The 21,011-nt window shown below is 45.1% G+C and overlaps 1 protein-coding gene across 2 annotated transcripts; it reads right to left on the bottom strand.

Moving 5' to 3' along the window:
* Nucleotides 1–56: 56 nt before the first annotated feature.
* On the bottom strand, nucleotides 57–5,211 carry LOC123090628 (uncharacterized). 2 transcript variants are annotated; one of them, XM_044511945.1, is made up of 6 exons: nucleotides 3,852–5,211; nucleotides 3,129–3,262; nucleotides 2,398–2,580; nucleotides 2,225–2,315; nucleotides 1,650–1,959; nucleotides 57–1,528 (listed from the first exon to the last, which is right to left on the bottom strand). In XM_044511945.1, the coding sequence occupies exons 1-6, from the start codon at nucleotides 5,138–5,140 to the stop codon at nucleotides 1,205–1,207; spliced, it is 2,331 nt and encodes a 776-aa protein (XP_044367880.1). In that variant the 5' UTR covers nucleotides 5,141–5,211; the 3' UTR covers nucleotides 57–1,204. The 2 variants fall into 2 exon arrangements, with proteins under 2 accessions (XP_044367880.1, XP_044367881.1); XM_044511946.1 differs by having other exon boundaries at nucleotides 3,162–3,262.
* Between the last annotated feature and the right edge of the window lie 15,800 nt (nucleotides 5,212–21,011).

Below are 21,011 nucleotides of genomic sequence, written 5' to 3'. Positions count from 1 at the left end.
AACTGTGTTGTGGGTTGACCATATCTGAATTTGTGTTCGCTGCCACATGTCAGCTATTTGCCTTCTAAATTTATGTACACATATTTTAATCTTTCTTATCAATACATCTGGAATAGCAGTGCCAGTTTGATCATATATGGATCTATCTAAATAGTGTACTTGCACAAGCTAGCTTTAACTACACAAGAGCAGCAACCCTGTCATACATAAATTACGGAAAAATAATCATTATAGCATGATCATGAAAATAGACCGATTCATTTAACAAGAACACTGACATAGTCGTTGGTTAGGGGGCAACTCAAATGGCGACAACAGAAGCCTAGAAGTAGTGTAAATAATCTTGGGGTTGTAGGAAAAGGCTTCAGATGGGGTAATGTCAGGCCTCCGCTGAATGCTGAAGCTTCTCCAAAAGAGGCTTATATCAAGTGGTTGTGCCGGAGGAAGCCACCGGGTTCGCGCAGAGCATCACCGCGGAGGGGAACGACAAACACCACCGGATGGAGGAGGGAACGCAGCCAGACCCAGAGCCTGAGGAGCCGGTCGCCGACGAGCCCATCTACGGCTTGCCTTGTCCAGACTTCTCACCTGAGATGATCCGGATGTGCAGTAGGATGCTGTGGCCCTCACCTACATCCTTGGCCGCCATCTTCTCCGGCCTCTAGTACATACCATCAGCTTAATTCATTCTGGTTTTGTTGTGCATTTGTTTGCTCAGTCTGCCAGTTAATGTTAGCGATCTGAGCTCGCTTGCAACAATGTAATGTGTAATCTGTAAATGCATCTAGTATTTGCAACATTCTAGTTTTCTAATAACTAATTGTTTAACTTCCATTCGGAAAGAAAAAAAATATTAATCGTCACTACTAGCCTGTCTCTCAGAATTAGCAAGAATAGAACATTCTTCAAACAGTAGAAAATTCAAATGTTTCATTGCAACTGATGCAAAACGTAGACAATAAATGTTTCTTAAATGATCACTGACTTGCAAAAACTACATCTAAGAAGTACTACTAGCTGATCAATCAAGGCAGGCAAAATATAATAAATTAATACTCCCTCCGTCCCAAAATTCTTGTCTTAAGATTTGTCTAGATATAGATGTATCTAATACTAAAACTTGACTTGATACATCCGTATTTAGACAAATCTAAGACAAGAATTTTGGGACGGAGGGAGTATGAGTTTTGCTTAAGAAGTACTACTACAGTAACGCCCAAAATGGTTTCGCAAGTCTCTTTGGAGAAGGTTCGTAGGAGATCGACTCATCTTTAGCTTGTTTCATGTCTCTGCCAACAATCTCAAAGTCGGTTACGCTACTTCCAGTGCTTCCTCTTGGTGCTGCCGTTGACATAGTTGGGGAATGGAAACTGTTGTTTGATCGTGTCATCTGTGAACAAGTCAAAGATGCAGTTCTTGCCATAGTATTCTTAAGATTCTGCTCATGACTTGCCTGCGAGACCACCCTCTTCATAATATTATCCATGCCGTCGCTTGGGGTTGACATTGCTTGCTTCAGTTCTTCACACTGAACCAAAACAATTAAGAGAGATGTTATTGTTCCTTACAAAACGTCTTCTTCGTTCATAGAGCACTAGATTCATGAGCAGAACCAAACTGGTAGCATGAATAAAATTAAGTTTGTTCACCTTCTTCTGGACTCGAGACGACATTCTAGCAAGGTAAGATATATCATCTTCCAGAGTCGACTTTCCTGAGTGTCCTTTAGCAGCAGATGCTCTAAGGTCTTTATCAGCCAACAAAGCTTCCTTGGCAATTTTCAGATTATGTATATCAGCCAACAAAGCTTCCTTGGCAATTTTCAGATTATGTATATCAGCCAACAAAGCTTCCTTGGCAATTTCCAGATTATGTATATGCGACATGCATAATGAAATAGCCTTTCTACTATATCTGATTGCATCTCCAACCTTGGATGCCAAACCTATGCGGAGGTTTCTAGAACTGAATTAAGGTAATCAACAAAGGAAGAATTGAACTCAAAGACCTCATCATAACAAAACAGCACTATCTACCTAACATTTTTTTCTGGTGATCACAGTCCTACTCCAAATCTACACTAACATGTGGATTCAAAAGCAGGTGAAGGCACCTGTGCAAGATTTGGGTCAACTCAAATTATTTGAAACCACACTATTATGCTGATTTGTTCTACTACTATACAGCAGAGTGGCTGACACTCTTATCACCACAAAGAGGATACAGATCGACAATTCGAAAATGGTCAGGCCCAACCAAATGTTCCAAGATCGCTAAAGCTTCGAAGTAGTAACCGATTGATTTGTCTCTGTCCTCTACAAAAGTGAAAATCAAATGTGAGGCCTTGATTGACCATTCACCAGCCTAACACATGGTAACTGAGATAGCTGAGATTATCTCTTGTCATGGAGATTTCAGCTAGAGCATTCAATATATTAACCTTCTCCATTGTCTTCTCTGGACTCTTGGCAACTATCACCCTTGCAGTATTCAACATTTTCCAGGCCAAATCCAAATCAGAATCATCTCCATCGCCTGTCATGTTCCCATCCGTCTGACCTTTGCCACGCAAGTTTGTCCCTAACCAACAACAACTATATTAGCACGTACCATTGAAAGAAGAAAAACATTTTTTCCTTTAGAAAATGGAAGAGTTTTATTATTCCGGGCCTCTGAATCGAGGATGCACACAGCCCAAGAGGAAATAAACAGCAATAGATGCACACAAATGCGTACAAGATCCAACTCACTTAGTATACTGTGATCATATAATATTAATGAAAACATTCCAAGTCCCAAACTATTAGTACTTTGCATTGGCATGGGCAAATTACTGATAAGAAGTTTATTAGGTATACTCTTCATTAGGCATGAACAGACAATGAGAACTTATTGCAACCAGTAGTGCTATCAACTAGATACTACAGTATATAGATTTAAAAAGGATAATAATGCCTTTCAGTGTATATGAGTGTCTAGGGCAGTAGCAGTGCCATGTTAAAGTTGTGGGGTCAACTAATCCTGCAGTTTTCTCTAAGAGACCATTCCATAAACCTGAAGAACAATGCAAAATACAGTGATATATTTCAACCTATAGTGGTGAAAGTGATATAAATGATAAAGCATACCTTCTTCATTTGGTGCACGCTTTGAAACATTACCTGAACGATTGGCTGCCTCCCGAGCTTTGCATAACAAGGCACCTCCATAATGGTAAAACGTGTTAGCACACTCAGGAGCAAGGCCTCCATAATGTCGAACCCTACGTGACAACAACAACAACGCATTAATTTACCGATGCATCATCATTAACATTATAGCATAAACATGTACTCTGAAGTGGACAAAACCATTTTATGACACAATGTGTAACTATGTTCTGTTGACTGCCTTTTATAGTTACTAGTGCTTGCACAGAAGAGGAGCCATATAAATGAACTGCACAGTGATCAAATAGGATAATACCTATCCCTCAAGCAATTGGACTTTGATTTAATTCTCATCGCATTACAGACGTCACAACAAAATATGATAATACCTATCCCAGGTGGTGTTGTCAGGTCATACTGGCTAACTAGACTCACTAACCCCTCAAAGACCAACACCCACACCATTGTGCTCACTGTCAAATACATGAAACCAAAACACCACCCTTGGTAACCACATTAACATACAGCATGTTAAATCCTACTAAGGTAGCTACAAATGTCAGAACTCAAAAGGATCTGAGACACACATGAAAAGAACAATGAACTAACTGCAAGTCTTGTTTCCCACAAACTATCCATATGTTACGCTACAGCAGCATTCTAGCTAGGAGAACAAGTGGAGTTTGGGAGTAGAACCCAAACCTGATCTCGAGAACATGTCTGAAGCAGTCAGCCGTGTAGGCCAAGTCTTTCTCATTGATAGCCATGCACCCCTCATCAAACAGCACCTGCGCCCATTCTAGTGATTTCTCCTCCCAGACCCCTTGCTGACCACCCCTTCCCAGTTGTTTCAGCCACGGCGCTGGGCTGTGGTGTTCACCACCGGGCACTTGGAGCCTAGAATGTGGAGTGTAGAAGCCGACAACTGGAATCAAATTACAGAAGCCAGGACTAGAACACACAATTTTCGCCTGCTCCGACTGTAGCTCAACCATGAAGAGGCTATAGATAATTTTCACAAAAATAGCATTTGCTCCCTCCGCAAAGCCCAACACTGGAGCAAGTGTGACTGGGTCGAAGAAACTGTCCATGTCGACGATCCGGCTCAGCACCCATCGTGCATCAGTGCCATCACTCGCCTCCCTTTTCCACAATATGAGCTGAAAATCAATGGCTTCGGCAACCCCCAGTCCACCATCCTCCGCCAGCATGAGGTTAAATCTTTGGCGGCCCCTGCCGTAATCGTCAGGTGGTCTATCCAACACAGCCAGTACACCACTGTCCAAATTGTACTCCAGGATCGTCCCACCGTCGGACAGGAAGTAGAGCAGAGACCTCCCAACCAGCACGCTGGAATGGTTCTGAAATTCCATGGTGAACTCATCTTGCCTCGAGTTCAGCTTGCCCCATGTGCCAGTCTCCGACGAGTACAAGCACGCCGATGTGACAACGTGCCGGTCTTGTTCGCCGGCGAAGAGGAAGACCACGCCGAAGGGACCTCCTGCACAGTCGCGGTGGTCGCACCAGTCCGCTGTGCAGAACACTGCCGCGGCCGGCCACTGGCACCTGAACGCCGCGGGCACCGGTATGCCCCGACGGGCGCCCGTGATTGGCTCCCACAAGAGGAGTTCCTGAGTTTCCTGGCGGCGGTCGGAGAGGAAGAGGGCGCGGCCATGGCGGCAGTCGACGGGGCGCCAGAACCGGCGGTCTGGAGCGGCGAGGGAGAAGGGCGAGGCGGTGGTGGGGAAGAAGTCTGGGATGCCCCCGTCTTCCCAGTCGTGGAGGAAGCCGAGCACGGGGGGTGCCCGGTGGCGGTGGAGCCCGATGTAGCGGCGGCGGAAGCGGGGATGGGAGACGGCGTTCCTCCAGGCCTTGCAGACGAGGGAGGCGCGGAAGAGACAACCTGGGTCGTCGGGCGGGAGGCGGAGGAGGATCTCTTCGACGACGACGTCGTCCGGGAGCGCCGGCGGCGGCGGCGGCGGTGCTGCCATGGTGGCCGTTGGTTGGGTTTGGGTGCGGGTGGGGAATGGTTTCGGCTCAGCCAGATCGGAACGGACCTTGGCCACAGAGAAGCCAGCGGGCCAAGCCATGACATGGGCTGGAGTTAGTAATGGGCTTGGGCTCGTGGGAGCTGCTGATTTTGCTCCCGCTGTGTGTCACCCTCAACTCGTGGGTTGCGCATCGATACAAACAAAGTGGCTTGTCAAGCCTATCCCCTCTCGGGCAATTCCTATTTGACGAGGCGGCAAGCTGTCGAGGAAACGCTCGCAGCTGTTTCGTTCGCGTGCATGTTGGGCCGGCCCACTACGGGGTTCGCGTGCTTCTTTTTCCTTCGCTGATGTTTCTTTCGTTAGTTTTTTTTCTTTCACGTTTGGTTTTTCTCAATTGTTTTTTTCTTCTGGTTTTGATCCGGTTTTCTTCTTCTAGTTTTGTTTACGTTTCTTCTGATTTGGTTTTCTCCCGTTTCTCTTCTGGTTTTTGGTTTTTGTCTTGTTTTCCTCTTTTGGTTTTGTTTTTTCTCTTTTAGTTTTGTTTTTTCAACGAATATACAAATGTTCACTATGTTTCTTACTTTTGTTCACTGTATATTACACAAATGTTCAGTGCGTATCCGAAAATAGTTCAGCGGGTATATTCATCTTTTCAAAAATGTTCATCATATGGAATTGCCCTCTGAAGATAAATGTTCAATGTGTATTTTTAAATTGTTCAGGTTATATCACAAAAATGTTAAATATGTATTTTCAAATTGTTTAGCATATATCACAAAAATGTTAAATATGTATTTTCAAATTGTTCAACATATATCACAAAAAAGGTTCAATGGCTATTTGAGAAATGTTCATTGTATATTACGAAAATGTTCAACGTATATAAAAAAATGTTCAGTGGTCAATTTTTTATTTTTGGATCAGTCAGTACATATAGTTCTTAAGTAGTCGCACATCGTTTTGATTGCAATGACGCAGCAGCTCGAGTGGTAAGGAGCGCTAACTCTCTTATCGTTGGGTTGGGAGTTTGATTCCTACGTACAACATTGTCTTTTGGGATTTTTGGCACTGGCTCGCCGTAACGCCAAGAAACGGGCCGGCCCATCCAATCGCGCCCTGCGCGAATGCTCCTCTTCTTGACGCACGCGAGCGTCAGCTAGGGGCTCCCCCCCTCTCGCTAGGGTTAGTTTCCTCTCGTCGCCGGCGGTGACGTAGAGATCGTTTATACCTCCTCCGCCATTATACTTCGATTTCCTCCTCGGGCTGATTAAGGGGCAACTAAGGTTGCTGCCCGGCCTTGGGTAGGATTTAGGAGGCCGACAGAGTTAGGGTTTTCTTGGAGCGCTCCGGTTCTTGTTTGGGCAAGGGGCGGCTACGGTCTGCAATCTGGTTGCGAGAGCCATGGCATCGAAGGACAAACCCGCTGCTGGGGATAGCAAGGGCAAGGGGAAGCTGGAGGACCTGATGAAGGAACTAGCCCTGGAAGAGGGCGATCTGGATGACGTGATCTTCGACGAGGAAGACGAGCCGGCAGTGGAGGACCTCCGTTGGATGATCTTGGCCCGGGTTCATATGGACAAGGACTTCAGCAACTACTGGTTTTTCCGCACTATGCGAGCAGCGTGGGATCTGGCCAGGCCGGTTAAGATCAAAACCCTAGAAGACGACTTGTTCATCATGCAATTTGACTGCCTTGGTGATTGGGAGAAGGTGACGCAAGGGGGGCCGTGGCACTTCAAGGGCAACCCGGTGATTATAGCCCCGTACGATGGTTTCTCAAAGCCGTCTACCATTGAGCTATTAAAGTTTGAAATATGGGCTCGCATCATCGATCTACCTCCGACATATCATGGCAAGGTGAAGGCTCTGGCCTCAAAACTTGGCGAGTTTGTTGACTCCGAGCCCTCTTCTTTTGATTTCGAGGGAAACTTCTTCAGGGTCAGAATCAGATTGGATGTACGCAATCCTTTGAAGAAAGCAACCTCCATTGTTAGGGGAGGGGAGCGAGAAATCTTTGCAGTCCGCTACGAGAGGCTACCGGATTGGTGTCAGGTATGCGGAATGATGGGACATCAGTTTAAGGAACACGGTGATGGGTTGCACCCTCCGTCAGCCCTGGTTTACAAAAACCTTCGAGCGCCGCCACCACTAGCTGGGCTACAAGGAGGAGGAACTATAAGCAGCAACGCCAGCCAATGAAGGGGGACAATCATGCAGCCGGATATGAGCATGCACATGGGGTTGAGTCCGAGGACATTAGTGCAGATGTGGGAGATCTGAGCCGCAAACGCTCGTCCGATGCAGTAGTTTCAGAGAGCCCAAAGGTCGTGACCGGGATGGAGATTATTCCGGTGGTCAAGGGTGATGGAGGTGCAGCAACTGTCCCGCCAAGTCCACCGCCGAAACAAGATCCTAAGAGGACAAAAACGCAGATGCAGGTGGACAAGAGCAATGGAGGTGGAGCAAAGAAGGCCCCTGGTGGCAAAAACAACAACAATGCCCGTGTGGCGGCCTCCTCAGGGGAGGACCGCCGGGCGCAATGAATCTACTAAGCTGGAACTGTCGAGGGATTGGCAACGCCCCGACAGTTCAAGAGCTACGCGAGATCGCGACAAAGTTTGCCCCTAGAGTACTATGTATTGTTGAAACCCAAATTAGTAGGAAGAGAGCAGAGAAAATAAAATGTACTCTAGGTTATGACAATTCTTTTGCTGTTGATCCTTCCGGTAGGAGTGAGGTCTGGCCATGTTTTGGAATGATGAAATAAAAATCGAAATTTTAGGTTACTCTAAGTATCATATAGATGCCAAAGTTGGTATGCTTGGAGGCGACCCATGGAGACTTTCTTGTTTCTATGGAGAGGCTCAGACACATCTTCGCCAACACACCTGGGACACAATGATGAATTTGGCATCACTCCATGATATACCCTGGATGTGTTTGGGGGATTTCAACGAGGTACTACAGCAAGATGAGCATGACGGGATTGGCACAAGGAGTCAGTCTCAGATACAGAGGTTCAGAGATGCGGTGGATGTCTATGGGCTGCTAGATCTTGGGTTCACAGGCAGAAGGTGGACGTTTGAGAAGAAAGTAGTAGGGGGTTCGTACACTCGGGTACGGCTGGACAGAGCTCTTGCGACAGCTAACTGGTGTACTCAGTTCCCAAGTGTCGTGGTGGAGCATCTCTCGGCTGCAACGTCGGACCACTCCCCAATCCTAGTTCAGCTAGCACCGCAGGTTGCAAAGAAGATACAGAAGCGTTTTCAGTATGAAGTAATGTGGGACAACCATGAGGAGCTCAAGCCTACCGTCCGATCTGCATGGGAGTCCGAGGGTCATAATCTTACTGTGGTTGAAGTTCGAGCCAAGCTAGATGCCTTAGCAAACAATTTGGGGGATTGGTCTAAGACCATGTTTGGCAGTGTACGTGGTGAAATACGAAGGCTGAAGAAGGAGCTGGAAAGGCTGCATAGTGAGGTGCCGAGAGCTGGACCAACTCATGCCAAAACAAAGATAAATGATAGGCTTATCGAGTTGTATTTGCGGGAGGAGCTCATGTGGAGGCAGCGCTCACGGGTGGAGTGGCTCTCGGCTGGAGACGGCAATACTCACTTTTATCATATGCGGGCATCAATGAGGCGGAGGAAGAATTTGATCAAAGCGCTACAACGCACCGATGGCCAGCTAACGGAGGATATGACAGAAATGCAGCAACTTGCCCTTGATTATTATAAGAATCTATATACCTCCGAGGGAGTGCAGGGCATCGATGAGTTACTTCAACATGTTCCTAGGAAGGTGACGCCTGAGATGAACGCCGTTCTGACGGCGCCATATGATGACAAGGAAGTTAAAGTGGCCTTGTTCCAGATGTGCCCGTCTAAGGCACCGGGACCGGACGGTTTTCCGGCTCACTTTTTCCAGAGACATTGGGACGTGTGTGGGGAAGCAGTAACACGAGCAGTACTTGGTATTGTACGGGGAGAGGACAGCCAGGCATGTCTTAATGATACTCTGCTGGTTCTTATACCCAAGGTATCAAATCCAACTTTGTTGTCTCAGTTTCGCCCCATTAGTCTTTGCAATGTTTTCTATAAGATTGCTTCGAAGGTGCTAGCCAATCGTCTCAAAGTAATTCTACCAGAGATCATCTCGGAGGAGCAGTCGGCCTTTGTTCCAGGACGACTCATTACAGATAACATTATATCGGCGTACGAGTGTCTGCATTTTATGAAAAGGAACAGGTCAAAAAATAACAGTTTCTGTGCACTCAAACTAGACATGATGAAGGCCTATGACAGAGTTGAATGGACTTATCTCAAATCTATTATGGAGAAACTTGGCTTTGCTTCACCGTGGATTTCAGTTATCATGAACATGGTGAGTTCTGTTTCTTTTTCGGTTATGTTTAATGGAAATAAGTCGGAGGAGTTTATTCCTACACATGGTATTCGACAGGGAGATCCCATCTCTCCATATCTGTTCTTGTTGGCAGCAGTGGGCCTTTTTTCATGCCTCTTAAAATCTCAAAGTCAATCATCCCAGCTCGGTGGCATTAAGGTGGCACCATCGGCTCCGCCGGTGAACCATCTTTTATTCACGGATGATAGCCTGCTGTTTTTCAGGGCAAGTATTGATGGAGCAGAGGGCTTATCAAACCTACTGGATTCATATTGTATGGCATCTGGACAGAGGATTAACAGAGACAAATCATCAATTTTCTTTAGCAGGGGGACCTCGGATATAGTACGTACTGCAGTCAAGGGTTTCCTTCAAGTCCCTAACGAGTCTTTGAGCGTCAGGTATTTGGGGATGCCCACTGACGTGGGTCTTTCGAAAAATGGAACATTCAAATATTTGAGTGACCGAGTATGGGACAAATTTAAGGGATGGATGAATAAATGTCTGTCAGCAGGGGGTAAGGAGGTTCTCATCAAATCTGTAGCCCAAGCGATTCCTGTATACTCAATGTCTTGTTTTAAACTTCCGAGGGGTTTATGCGATCATATCAAGTCAATCATAAGGAAGTTTTGGTGGGGCTATAAACAAGGAGAAAGGAAACCAGCTTGGGTTTCGTGGGACGTGATGACACGACCAAAGCATTTGGGAGGACTTGGCTTCAGAGATATTGAGTTGTTTAACCTTGCGCTGTTAGCAAGACATGCATGGAGGATTTTCCATGAACCATCATCTTTGAGTGCAAGAATCCTCAAGGCCAGTTACTTCCCAGAGTCATCTTTATTAGAAGCTGAGTTGGGTTCCCGACCATCTCAGATTTGGCGTGCGATTCTTGAGGGAAGGGGCGTGCTGAAGCAAGGGATCATAAGGAGGATAGGCAATGGCCAGACCACTGATATATGGAGAGATAATTGGATTCCAAAGGAAACCTCGCCGAGATCGATTACTTCTCTTGTTCAAGACCCTCCAATAAAAGTGTCTCAATTATTGTCCCCAGGGACGGGAACGTGGAACGAGGAGTTAATCAGGTCGGTTTTCATCAGATTTGATGCGGATGCTATTCTGAAAATTCCGGTCTGCACGCGCAACACGGAAGACTTTTGCGCCAGGTATCCAGAGAAGAAGGGAAGATTTACGGTTAGCTCGGCATACTGTTTCTTGGTGAGCACAAAGATACAGCGAGAGGAATGGTTAGAAGGCAGAAGTGGGATGTCCACTCGGGAAGAGGAAGAGGGATGGACGGCTCTATGGAAGATGGCTATTCCTTCGAAGATAAAGGTTTTCCTTTGGAGGCTGGGGCGTCATTCTTTGCCAACAGCGGATATGCTACATCACAGGAACATGGCCCAACGGGATGTATGCCCGTTATGTGGTGCCCAGGACTCATGGCGTCACGCTTTACTGTCCTGCACTATGGCGAGGTGTGTATGGGCATTGTCAGATGATGAGACAGTTTCTAAAATGGCTGAATGCGAGAGCCCAAGTGCCAAGAACTGGATGTTTGATATGTACAGCATGCTTGACAGATCAAAGTTTACACACATGGCTGTCACTTTATGGGCAGTGTGGTATATCAGGAGGAAAGCAATATACGAGGCAATATTCCAGAGCCCACAACACACTATCTCTTTTGTGAACAATTTTCTTGCAAAGCTGGCACAGATTTCTCCTACACCGGCGAGGCCGGCGGGGGCAAACGCCGCTAGCGCGCCTGCCCAACGTTGGCTTGCACCAGAGGCGGGTTCAGTTAAGATAAATTCTGATGGTGCCCTTGCGAGGAACAGTCGAGGCGGGGTTGTGGCTGCTCTATGCCGTGATCACAATGGAGTATTTCTTGGATCCTCCGCTGTGTTCTATCAAGGAATCAGAGACCCGATGATTTTGGAGACATATGCCTGTAGACAAGCTCTAGCATTGGCTGAGGATTTAGCAGCCCAAAACATTATGGTGGCCTCTGATTGTCAAGGAGTTGTCAATGACATCAACAATGGGACAGGCGGTCCGAAAGGGGCTATCATACATGAAATCATAGCCCGTAGTTCTATTTTTACCTCTTGTAAGTTCTTGCACGAATGTAGGAACCTTAATTTTGAGGCGCACAATCTCGCCAAATTTGCTTGTAATTTACCTATAGGTAGACATGTCTGGTTGGGTAATCCTCATGACCCGAACGTTGTACCTATAAACATTGTTTTGAGTCAATAAAGTTGGCGAGATTACTAAAAAAACTAATTAACGAGCGCTCCTTCGGGAGCCTCGCAACGATCAGCGCCACTTGGCGCGCTCTCAGCCATTCGCCACGTGTCGTGCTCTGGGCGTTCCCTCCAGATTTTTTTTCACGCGTTTTCTGCTTTTTAAACGATTTTTTTGGGTTTTTTTACGTTTTTGTTTTCCACCGGTCTTCCCTAGCTTTTCGACAAAAAAAGTTTTCCGAAAAAAATATTTTTTTCACGCAAAAAAACGCATTTCTTTCGCGAGAGGCACGGTTTTGTTTTCGCGAGAGGCACGGCCGTGCCTCTTGGACACGAAAAAAAACGTGTTTTCTGTTTTTTTTTCTTCCGTGAGAGGCACGGTTTTGCTTCCGCGAGAGGCACGGTTGTGATTTTGTCAGAGGCACGGGCGTGCCTCTTTTGGAAAGGAAAAAAACCGTGTTCCCGGTTCGGTTTTTTTTCGTCGGTTTTTTTCGTTCGGTTTTTTCGTGAAAAAAAAGTTTGTCAAAACCTATCAACATGGGATCTAGTTTTGAAGATCTTGATGCGAGGAATCCAACGACGAAAACGGTTGGAGATTTGGACGCACGGTTTAAGAGATAAAAAGTTTTGAATAAAACGGATCTACGAAAAAAGAGAAAACTCCCAGGTTGCGACAAGTGGTGCACATATAGCGCGCCACTTGTCGCAACCTGGGGAAGTTGGAGTGATCTCCGCAAGGAGTACTCCTTAATTAGTGATTTCGCCTCAACTCTCTCGGCTAGATTCATAACATCCACTGCCTTGGGTGCGATTTGCTTCGGTGAATCGCACAAAATCCCTGGGCTAGGTTGGATCGGCTTGGAGTGGAGAAACAACAACATCCAAACCCTCAGCATAGAGATAAGAAAACAATCACCACCCACTTCCTGCCTACCAGGTGTTCGACAAAATGTCCAGCCAGCAAGAGGTGTTCACTGCCGGCGTTCTCCGCGTCACTGTTCATCATGTACTACCCCGTCAGTGAGGAGACGTTGCATCAGGTGTTTACAATGTATGGCGTGGTGAACATCTCTGTGTTCCAGAGAATCCACCATGTCGAGGCGGTGGTTCAACTCCGATCAAGAAGCGAGGCAGCACGGGCTCTCGCCATGCATGGCCGGTGCATCTACGAGCGCTCCTGCCTCCTCGACATCCAGGACGTGTCGCCGGGGTACAACCTGCACTTGTGCTCACTGCTCGAACAGAAGCAGACCACAACCATGGCCGAGTACACAACGGCGTTCTGGGAATGCATACAACACGTACTAGATATCAACCCCAACCTGAGCATCAAGAGCTTCATCCACCAGTACATCCTGGGCTTGCGGGAAGATATCCAAGATGTCGTGTGGTTGCGATCTCCGTCAAGCATCACCGGTGCTTCATCCCTTGCACGGATTAGAGAGGATGAGATCGCTGAGGAGGTGGCCATGGCTGCAAAGAAACTTGACGATGACCATGGAGTTCACGTCCTCATGCCTACAGTGATAGTCGTGGATGTCTTCCCCGAGCTGGCTGCCACAGCAGAGTACGGTGCAGACCATGGTGTCATTTCCATTGACAGCAGCAGCCTTGCTACAACGATGTCGATCACATGTTCGATGGAGTGCTCAAGTCGTGATGCCACCTTCGACATCTTCCTTGAGCCCGCAGCCCCTACTGTGTGTGAAGGGACCCTCAACATCGAAGCCACCAGTGTTGCTGCACCAATGCCCATGGCAGGCTCGACCGGTGGTCTGGCATGTGCTGATGTCAACATTCTGGTGGTCGCACCCCTCATTCTGGGAAATGTGACTGCATCGTCCGCATCTCCTCCAGAGGTTCCACCAACCTCACTGCAGTGGCCATTTTCCATCCTCGAACAGGACACCATGGCGTCGATAAGATGTTTGACCCTCTGCTTAGACCACATTGGTGTGTTGACCCCCATGTACATACTAGATGAGAGTGTGACAATCAAACAACAAGGACAAGTGTCACGACCAATGCCATGGCCTTCATTCAAATGCCGTTCGGAAGTAACCAATCCTCAAGATCCATGGACAACAAGTCAAGGTATATTTGGGAAACTATCTACAGATCAGCCACATGAGGATCTCAAATGTTGTGTTGCCCTTTTGGCCTTGCTTTGTACTAGCTCATCTGATGGAAATTATTTACAAGTAACTGCTGCACTGAGACAACTATTTGGATGCGTGCTTTGCCATTCAGTTACTTGGGTATACCGATTCATCACCGTAAGTTCTCCAATAAAGAATGGAAATGTATTGAAGAACGAATTGAAAAAAAACTTAGCTGCTGGAAGGGTAAGCTTATGTCATATGGAGGTCGGCTAGTCCTGATTAACTCAGTACTGACTAGTATGCCGATGTTCCTACTGTTGTTCTTCGAAATTCCGAAAGGAGTTCGCAAGCGACTTGATTTCTTTAGATCCCGCTTCTTTTGGCAGTCTGATGAGGCCAAGCGGAAATACCGTCTCGCGCGATGGGATATCATTTGCCGACCTAAAGACCAAGGGGGTCTCGGTATTGAAAACTTAGAAATCAAGAACAAATGTCTTATGAGCAAATGGCTCTACAGACTAGAGACTGAGCCAGAGGGCATGTGGTCTCAACTCTTGCGCAATAAGTATCTACACTCGAAAACACTAGCCCAAGTTACCATGAGACCGACTGACTCGCCTTTTTGGAAGGGACTTATGCACACGAAGGACCTGTTCTTTCGTAGGGTCAAATTCTTGGTTGGCATTGGAATGCCAACAAGATTTTGGGAGGACGCGTGGCTAGGAGAGATGCCCTTGGCCATCCAATATCCTACAATCTATAATATTGTGCAACGTAAGGAGGATTATGTGGGTACCGTCCTTCAAACAATTCCCTTGAACATCCAATTTAGACGTGTGTTAGTTGGTGAGAGATGGACCGCCTGGATGCACCTGGTTCGGAGATTGATAAAAGTTCAACTCTCCGATCAGCCGGATTCAATACAATGGAAATTAACTACGAATGGGAGGTTTACGGTGATATCTTTTTATATGGATCTCATTAACTCCGGCCCCCTATCAAGGTCGCTGCACATTTGGAAAGTTAAGATTCCTTTGCGTATTAAAATCTTCATGTGGTTTGTTCACAAGCAAGTGATACTCACAAAGGACAAATTAATTAAGAGGTGATGGGTAGGCTCTTCACGATGCTATTTTTGTGATCATGACGAAACAATACAACACTTATTTCTTGAATGCCCACTTGTTAAGTTACTTTGGAGAATGAATCATATGGCTTTTAATATTAATCCTCCAGTTGATATTGCGTTTTTGTTTGGGACGTGGTTAGCTGGGGTTGATCAGATTACTGCGGTTCGTATTCGGATTGGAATATGCGCTATTATGGGCTATATGGAACTGCAGGAATGATATGATTTTTAACAGACAACACACTTTAACTTTTTTTGCAGGTTATCTTCAGAGCTACAGCTTGGATCTGTATGTGGTCCTTACTCACTCCTATGGACTCCAGGGAGCCTTTGGTTACTGGGAGCAACCAATGGGAGATGGTAGCACAGGTTATCTTCAACCGGTTCGGATGGCGCTCGCATAACAGGATAAGAGTTTAGAGAGCTTATCCCTTTTATCTTCATTGTGCCGGTTGACATGGTTCACATGTATTTTTCCTCTTTTTTTGATACTTTATTCTGCTCCGTTTTGTGAGTTGTAAGACTTTTATGACGATTCTGAATTGTTAATAAGATGGCCGCATGCATCATCATGATGCAGAGGCCGGGGGCATGCCTCCATTTCCAAAAAAACTGCTGCACTGAGAAGTCTCTTCTTTGAGTTCTATAATATTGGGGAGGCTTGGGGTCTTTGGCACTATGCATATATGCAACAGCGCCGTTCATCTCAACCAGCATGTTATTTGGAGTGCATGAGGGCTGGTGATGCTATTGAACACAGAATTGATAGTCCAAGTTTTATTCAATGCAATTCCAATGGAATTTGTGAGTAAGCATACTAACAAAGTCTGCGATTTCCTGAGAGCTTTTGACCAAGAGGAGGAGCTTAATTCCATTTCTGAACCGAGCGAACAAGCTAGGAGGCTGTGTTATGTTGAACTGACATCTTCGGCTTATTCTTCATTACATTTCATCAAGCCTTGCTATTTTGGACTAGGTATGCAGGGGTATAGTGCCAATGGAAGGCTTTTACCTGAAGTGTCATTTTCTACTACCAACATAATGCTTCTTCCACGAGATACATTTCAGTTGCAATCTTGGGCACCACCTTCTGATGGTATAGCGGTAATAGTGGAGTACAAACCATGGCCATTGTGGGAAATCATTGATGGCTATGAGGGCATTAATTTCCATGAGGCTATGCCTTGTTTCCTGAGGATATTTCTAGTGGATGGACATCTCTACAGTGAACAATATGCTTGTTGTATCTTGAGTGAATCTATCACAGAGAAGAAGTGCTTTCGTATTTGTGCAGCAGCTAGTCGAGCCATGAGATTATGTAGAGCCGACATGGAACCTTTTAGCTAAGCCTACTGCCTTGTTATTATGTTTTCACACCTCACACTGCAGGACAAGGACACTGACAATATTCTCAATCCTTCTTGTGATGCTGGCTACAACCCGAGTTTCAATGATGTGTTCATTTGGTTCAATGTCAGAGGTGTTTCTTGCTATGATTTGGCTCGGCGTTAGTGGAAAGTTGCAGTGGCATTCCATCAATGGTATGTTATTTGGGGCAACAGGCCCGTACTGTCACAATTTGCCACAGCAGGTGCACCCAACAATAGCTTCTTGGTCAAATTTATGAACCATTTTCTATACTGTGTTGAGTTACTGTTTGAACCTATAGATCATAGGTTATTGTTGGTTCTTCTTACCATTTGCGGCGCATTCATTGGATATATTCATCTGCATGAGCATAGAGGAACATTGACATATCATTTGCCTTGGTGGTATACAACACTGCATCTAATACTGGAAGTTATGCAAGTAAAATGGTGTTTCTATTGGGCTAGATGTTTCCTCGGAATTATGGAAGAGTTTACTCATAACAGACTATGGGGTTTACAGAGGAAAAATATGCGAAGGAGGGCTACAACTAATAAGAATGTATGCAGAGATGTTGGTTACCATATTCTTGTTAGAGCTAACATTCTGAGTGATGAACATTATTCAACTATTAAAAAGCATTATACATGTTGGCAGAATCCAATCCCCAATTGGATGCTCACGGACTGGCATATGCTTGAGATAAATACCAACTATAATGTCGTTCCAGTGGTTTCAGATGAGAACCATACACCGTGGACGTTCACGGTTGTCAATTATACTTTGCTCGTACCTCATCCCATTGCTGATCATGGAGGGATTATATTACATAACCAACACTTGGGTCACCCAGCTCGCATGGATTATTCAACATATATATGCACAACATGTCAGCATCTTGGTACACGCATCCCACTAAGCATGTTGTTGTGGTCATGCTCTTGTGCGTCTGTACATGCTTTGGAGCTATTCTTCATCATCGGTCCATGATGACCCACAAGTGTAGGGGATCTATCGTAGTCCTTTCGATAAGTAAGAGTGTCGAACCCAACGAGGAGCAGAAGGAAATGATAAGCGGTTTTCAGTAAGGTTTTCTCTGCAAGCACTGAAATAATAGGTGATAGATAGTTTTGTGATAGGACAAATAGTAACGAGCAAAAAGTAAATAAAGTAAATAAAATGCAGCAAGGTGGCCCAATCCTTTATGTAGCAAACGATAAGCCTGGACAAGTTCTAATAATGAGGAAAGATCTCCCGAGGACACATTGGGAATTATCGTCAAGCTAGTTTTCATCACGTTCATATGATTCGTGTTCGGTACTTTGATAATTTGATATGTGGGTGGACCGGCACTTGGGTACTGCCCTAACTTGGATAAGCATCCCACTTATGATTAACCCCTATTGCAAGCATCCGCAACTACAAAAAGGAGTATTAAGGTAAACCTAACCACAACATTAGACATATGGGTCCATATCAACCCCTAACGAAGCAACACATAAACTAGGGTTTAAGCTTCTGTCACTCTAGCAACCCATCATCTACTTATTACTTTCCTATGCCTTCCTCTAGGCCCAAATAATGGTGAAGTGTCATGTAGTCGACGTTCACATGAAACCACTAGAGAAAATACAACATACATCTCATCAAAATATCGAACGAATACCAAATTCATATGACTACTAATAGCAAGACTTCACCCATGTCCTCATGAACAAACGTAACTACTCACAAAGCATATTCATGTTCATAATCAGAGGAGTAATAATATGCATAAAGGATCTGAACATATGATCTTCCACCAAGTAAACCAATTAGCATCAACTACAAGGACTAATCAACACTACGAGCAACCCATAGGTACCAATTTGTGGTTTTGATACAAGATTGGATACAAGAGATGAACTAGGGTTTTGAGAGGAGATGGTGCTGGTGAAGATGTTGATGGAGATTGACCCCTCCCGATGAGAGGATCGTTGGTGATGACGTTGGTGATGATTTCCCCCTCCCGGAGGGAAGTGTCCCCGGCAGAACAGCTCCGCCAGAGCCCTAGATTGATTCTGCCAAGGTTCCGCCTCGTGGCGGAGGAGTTTCGTCCCGTAAGCTTGCCCACGATTTTTTCCAGGGTAAAAGTGATGATATAGCAGAAGATGGACGCCGGAGGCCCACCAGGGGGCCCAGGAGATAGGGGGCGCGCCCTATAGGGGGGGGGGCGCCCCCTTGTCTCCTGGACAGGGTGTGGGCCCCCTGGCCTATTTCTTTCGCTCATAAATTCTTAATAAATCCAAAAAGTTGTTTTGTGGAGTTTCAGGACTTTTGGAGTTGTGCAGAATAGGTTTCCAACATTTGCTCCTTTTCCAGCCAGAATCCCAGCTGCCGGCATTCCCCCTCTTCATGGTAAACCTTGTAAAATAAGAGAGAATAGCCATAAATATTGAGATATAAAGTATAATGACAGCCCATAATGCAATACATATTGATATAAAAGCATGATGCAAAATGGACGTATCAACTCCCCCAAGCTTAGACCTCGCTTGTCCTCAAGCGGAAACCGAAAACGAAATATATGTCCACATGTTTAGAGATAGAGGTGTCGATAAAAATAAAATACGGACATGAGGGCATCATGATCATTCTAATAACAGCAACATATATAGATTTTGTCATATGATTTCTTATGCTCAAGTAATAAGCAATTCAGAATGTCAAGTATGGTTCATAAACTTCATTGGGAACTAACAAACTATAATCTCAGTCATTGAAGTAATTGCAATTTATCTAACATCAGAAAGAGTCAATAATAGAGCTTTTCAACAAGCTCACATACTCAACTATCTCGTAGTCTCCCATAATTGCTAACACTCACGCAATACTTGTGGTTATAGAGTTTCAGCCGGACACTGAGAAAGATAGGGGCTTATTGTGTTGCCTCCCAACGTATTCACCTTTAGGTGATGTCAACAATAATAGCCTATGCCAACTTACATCCAATTAGATATATGTATCATGATCTTTCAAACACGAGGAGCTTGCCAAAGGATAAAATGAAAAAGTGGAAAGGTGAGGATCACCTTGATTCAAGCATAAAGCAAAAACATAAAATAAAAGATAGGCCCTTCGCAGTGGGAAGCAGAGGTTGTCATGCGCGTTTAGGGTTGATGCACGAAATCTTAATGCAAAAGAACGTCACTTTGTATTGCCCCTTGTATGTGGACCTTTATTATGCAATCCGTCGCTTTTATTACTTCCACAACAAGTTCGTACAAAGCTTATTTTCTCTGCACTAATAAGTCATACATATTTAGAGAGCAATTTTTATTGCTTGCACCAATGACAACTTACTTGAAGGATCTTACTCAATCCATAGGTAGGTATGGTGGACTCTCATGGCAAAACTGGGTTTGAGGATATTTGGAAGCACAAGTAGTATCTCTACTTGGTGCAAGGAATTTTGGCTAGCAAGAGGGGGAAAGGCAAGCTCAACATGTTTGGAAGGTCAATAACAATATACTTTAACTGAGATGTCGGAAAACATAAACCATTACGTTGTCTTCCTTGTCCAACATTAACTCTTTTAGCATGTCATACTTAATGAGTGCTTCACAGTCATAAAAGATGTCCAAGATAATATATCTATATGTGAACCCCTCTTTCCTTATCACTTCCTATTAATTGCAACGATGACCAAGGCTACGTTTATCAACTCTCAACAATTTTTATGCCTCATACTTTCTATGTGTGAAGTTATCACTATCCATAAGATCAATATGAACTCTTTTGTTCTTTCTATTTTCTCAAGATCATAGCAACATAGCAAAGCCCTTGACTCAACACTAATCTTTATTATAGATAGCACATGGACTTGCTTACATAAAGAGATCACAATGCAAAACTCAAAACTACTTGATATCAAAACTTCAATCTACTAGATCAAGATACTACTAAAAGGATCGAACTAAATAAAGCGGTAAAGATAGGAGTGTGATGGTGATACGATACTGCGGAACCTCCCCCAAGCTTGGCGATTGCCAAGGGGAGTGCCCATACCCATGTAATTATTTCTCCTTCTTCACGGTTAGTGTTATGATCTTCTTGGCGATGATGCCCTTCAGGATACGGTTCTCCTCCTCGAGCTTATTAACTTGTCGTTTGAGGTCCAAAATTTCTTTACGGAGCTTGCCCGTAACGGCCAAGGCTCCTTTTACCCAAGGATGCTGCATAGCTTCTGGAGAACACATGAAACTCTTTTTCATATTTTCATAAGAAAGAAATCTAGAGTTGGAAAGGATGGCCGAGGCAGGGACAGCCAGGCGAGGTAGTTCCCCCATAGTGAAATCTGATTGGAGACGAGAGGTAACTTCTTGATCTTCCTCCATTGATGGTCCAAAGTGATAGGCATCGCCGTTTGCTCCTAGACCTGGTGTTGGGTGAGACACTCGGCTCTCCCCAATTGATTCCTGAGAAGACATCTTGCTTTATTCTGCAACAGGAATAGCTCGAAACGAAAACAGGGGATATTTGCGTGATACGGTAGTCAAAACCTTCGGGAGTATATATAATGAATTTTTACCGACCAAAATACGTAACATGCAAGAAAACGGAGTCCGGGAGGCACACGA

Source organism: Triticum aestivum, chromosome 4B (genome assembly GCF_018294505.1).
Source record: "Triticum aestivum cultivar Chinese Spring chromosome 4B, IWGSC CS RefSeq v2.1, whole genome shotgun sequence".
Lineage (NCBI taxonomy): Eukaryota > Viridiplantae > Streptophyta > Magnoliopsida > Poales > Poaceae > Triticum > Triticum aestivum.
Note: the sequence above shows the minus strand (reverse complement) of the source record. Positions and strands in the feature narration are given on the sequence as shown.

Excerpts from the sequence above, each read along its gene's own strand:
- LOC123090628 (XM_044511945.1), bottom strand. The coding sequence starts at position 5,140 with ATGGCAGCACCGCCGCCGCCGCCGCCGGCGCTCCCGGACGACGTCGTC. Across the intron at positions 3,263-3,851 it reads AGACATGTTCTCGAGATCAG|GGTTCGACATTATGGAGGCC; the intron begins GTTTGGGTTCTA and ends GTTGTCACGTAG. Across the intron at positions 1,960-2,224 it reads CATTTTCGAATTGTCGATCT|AAACCTCCGCATAGGTTTGG; the intron begins GTATCCTCTTTG and ends ATTCAGTTCTAG.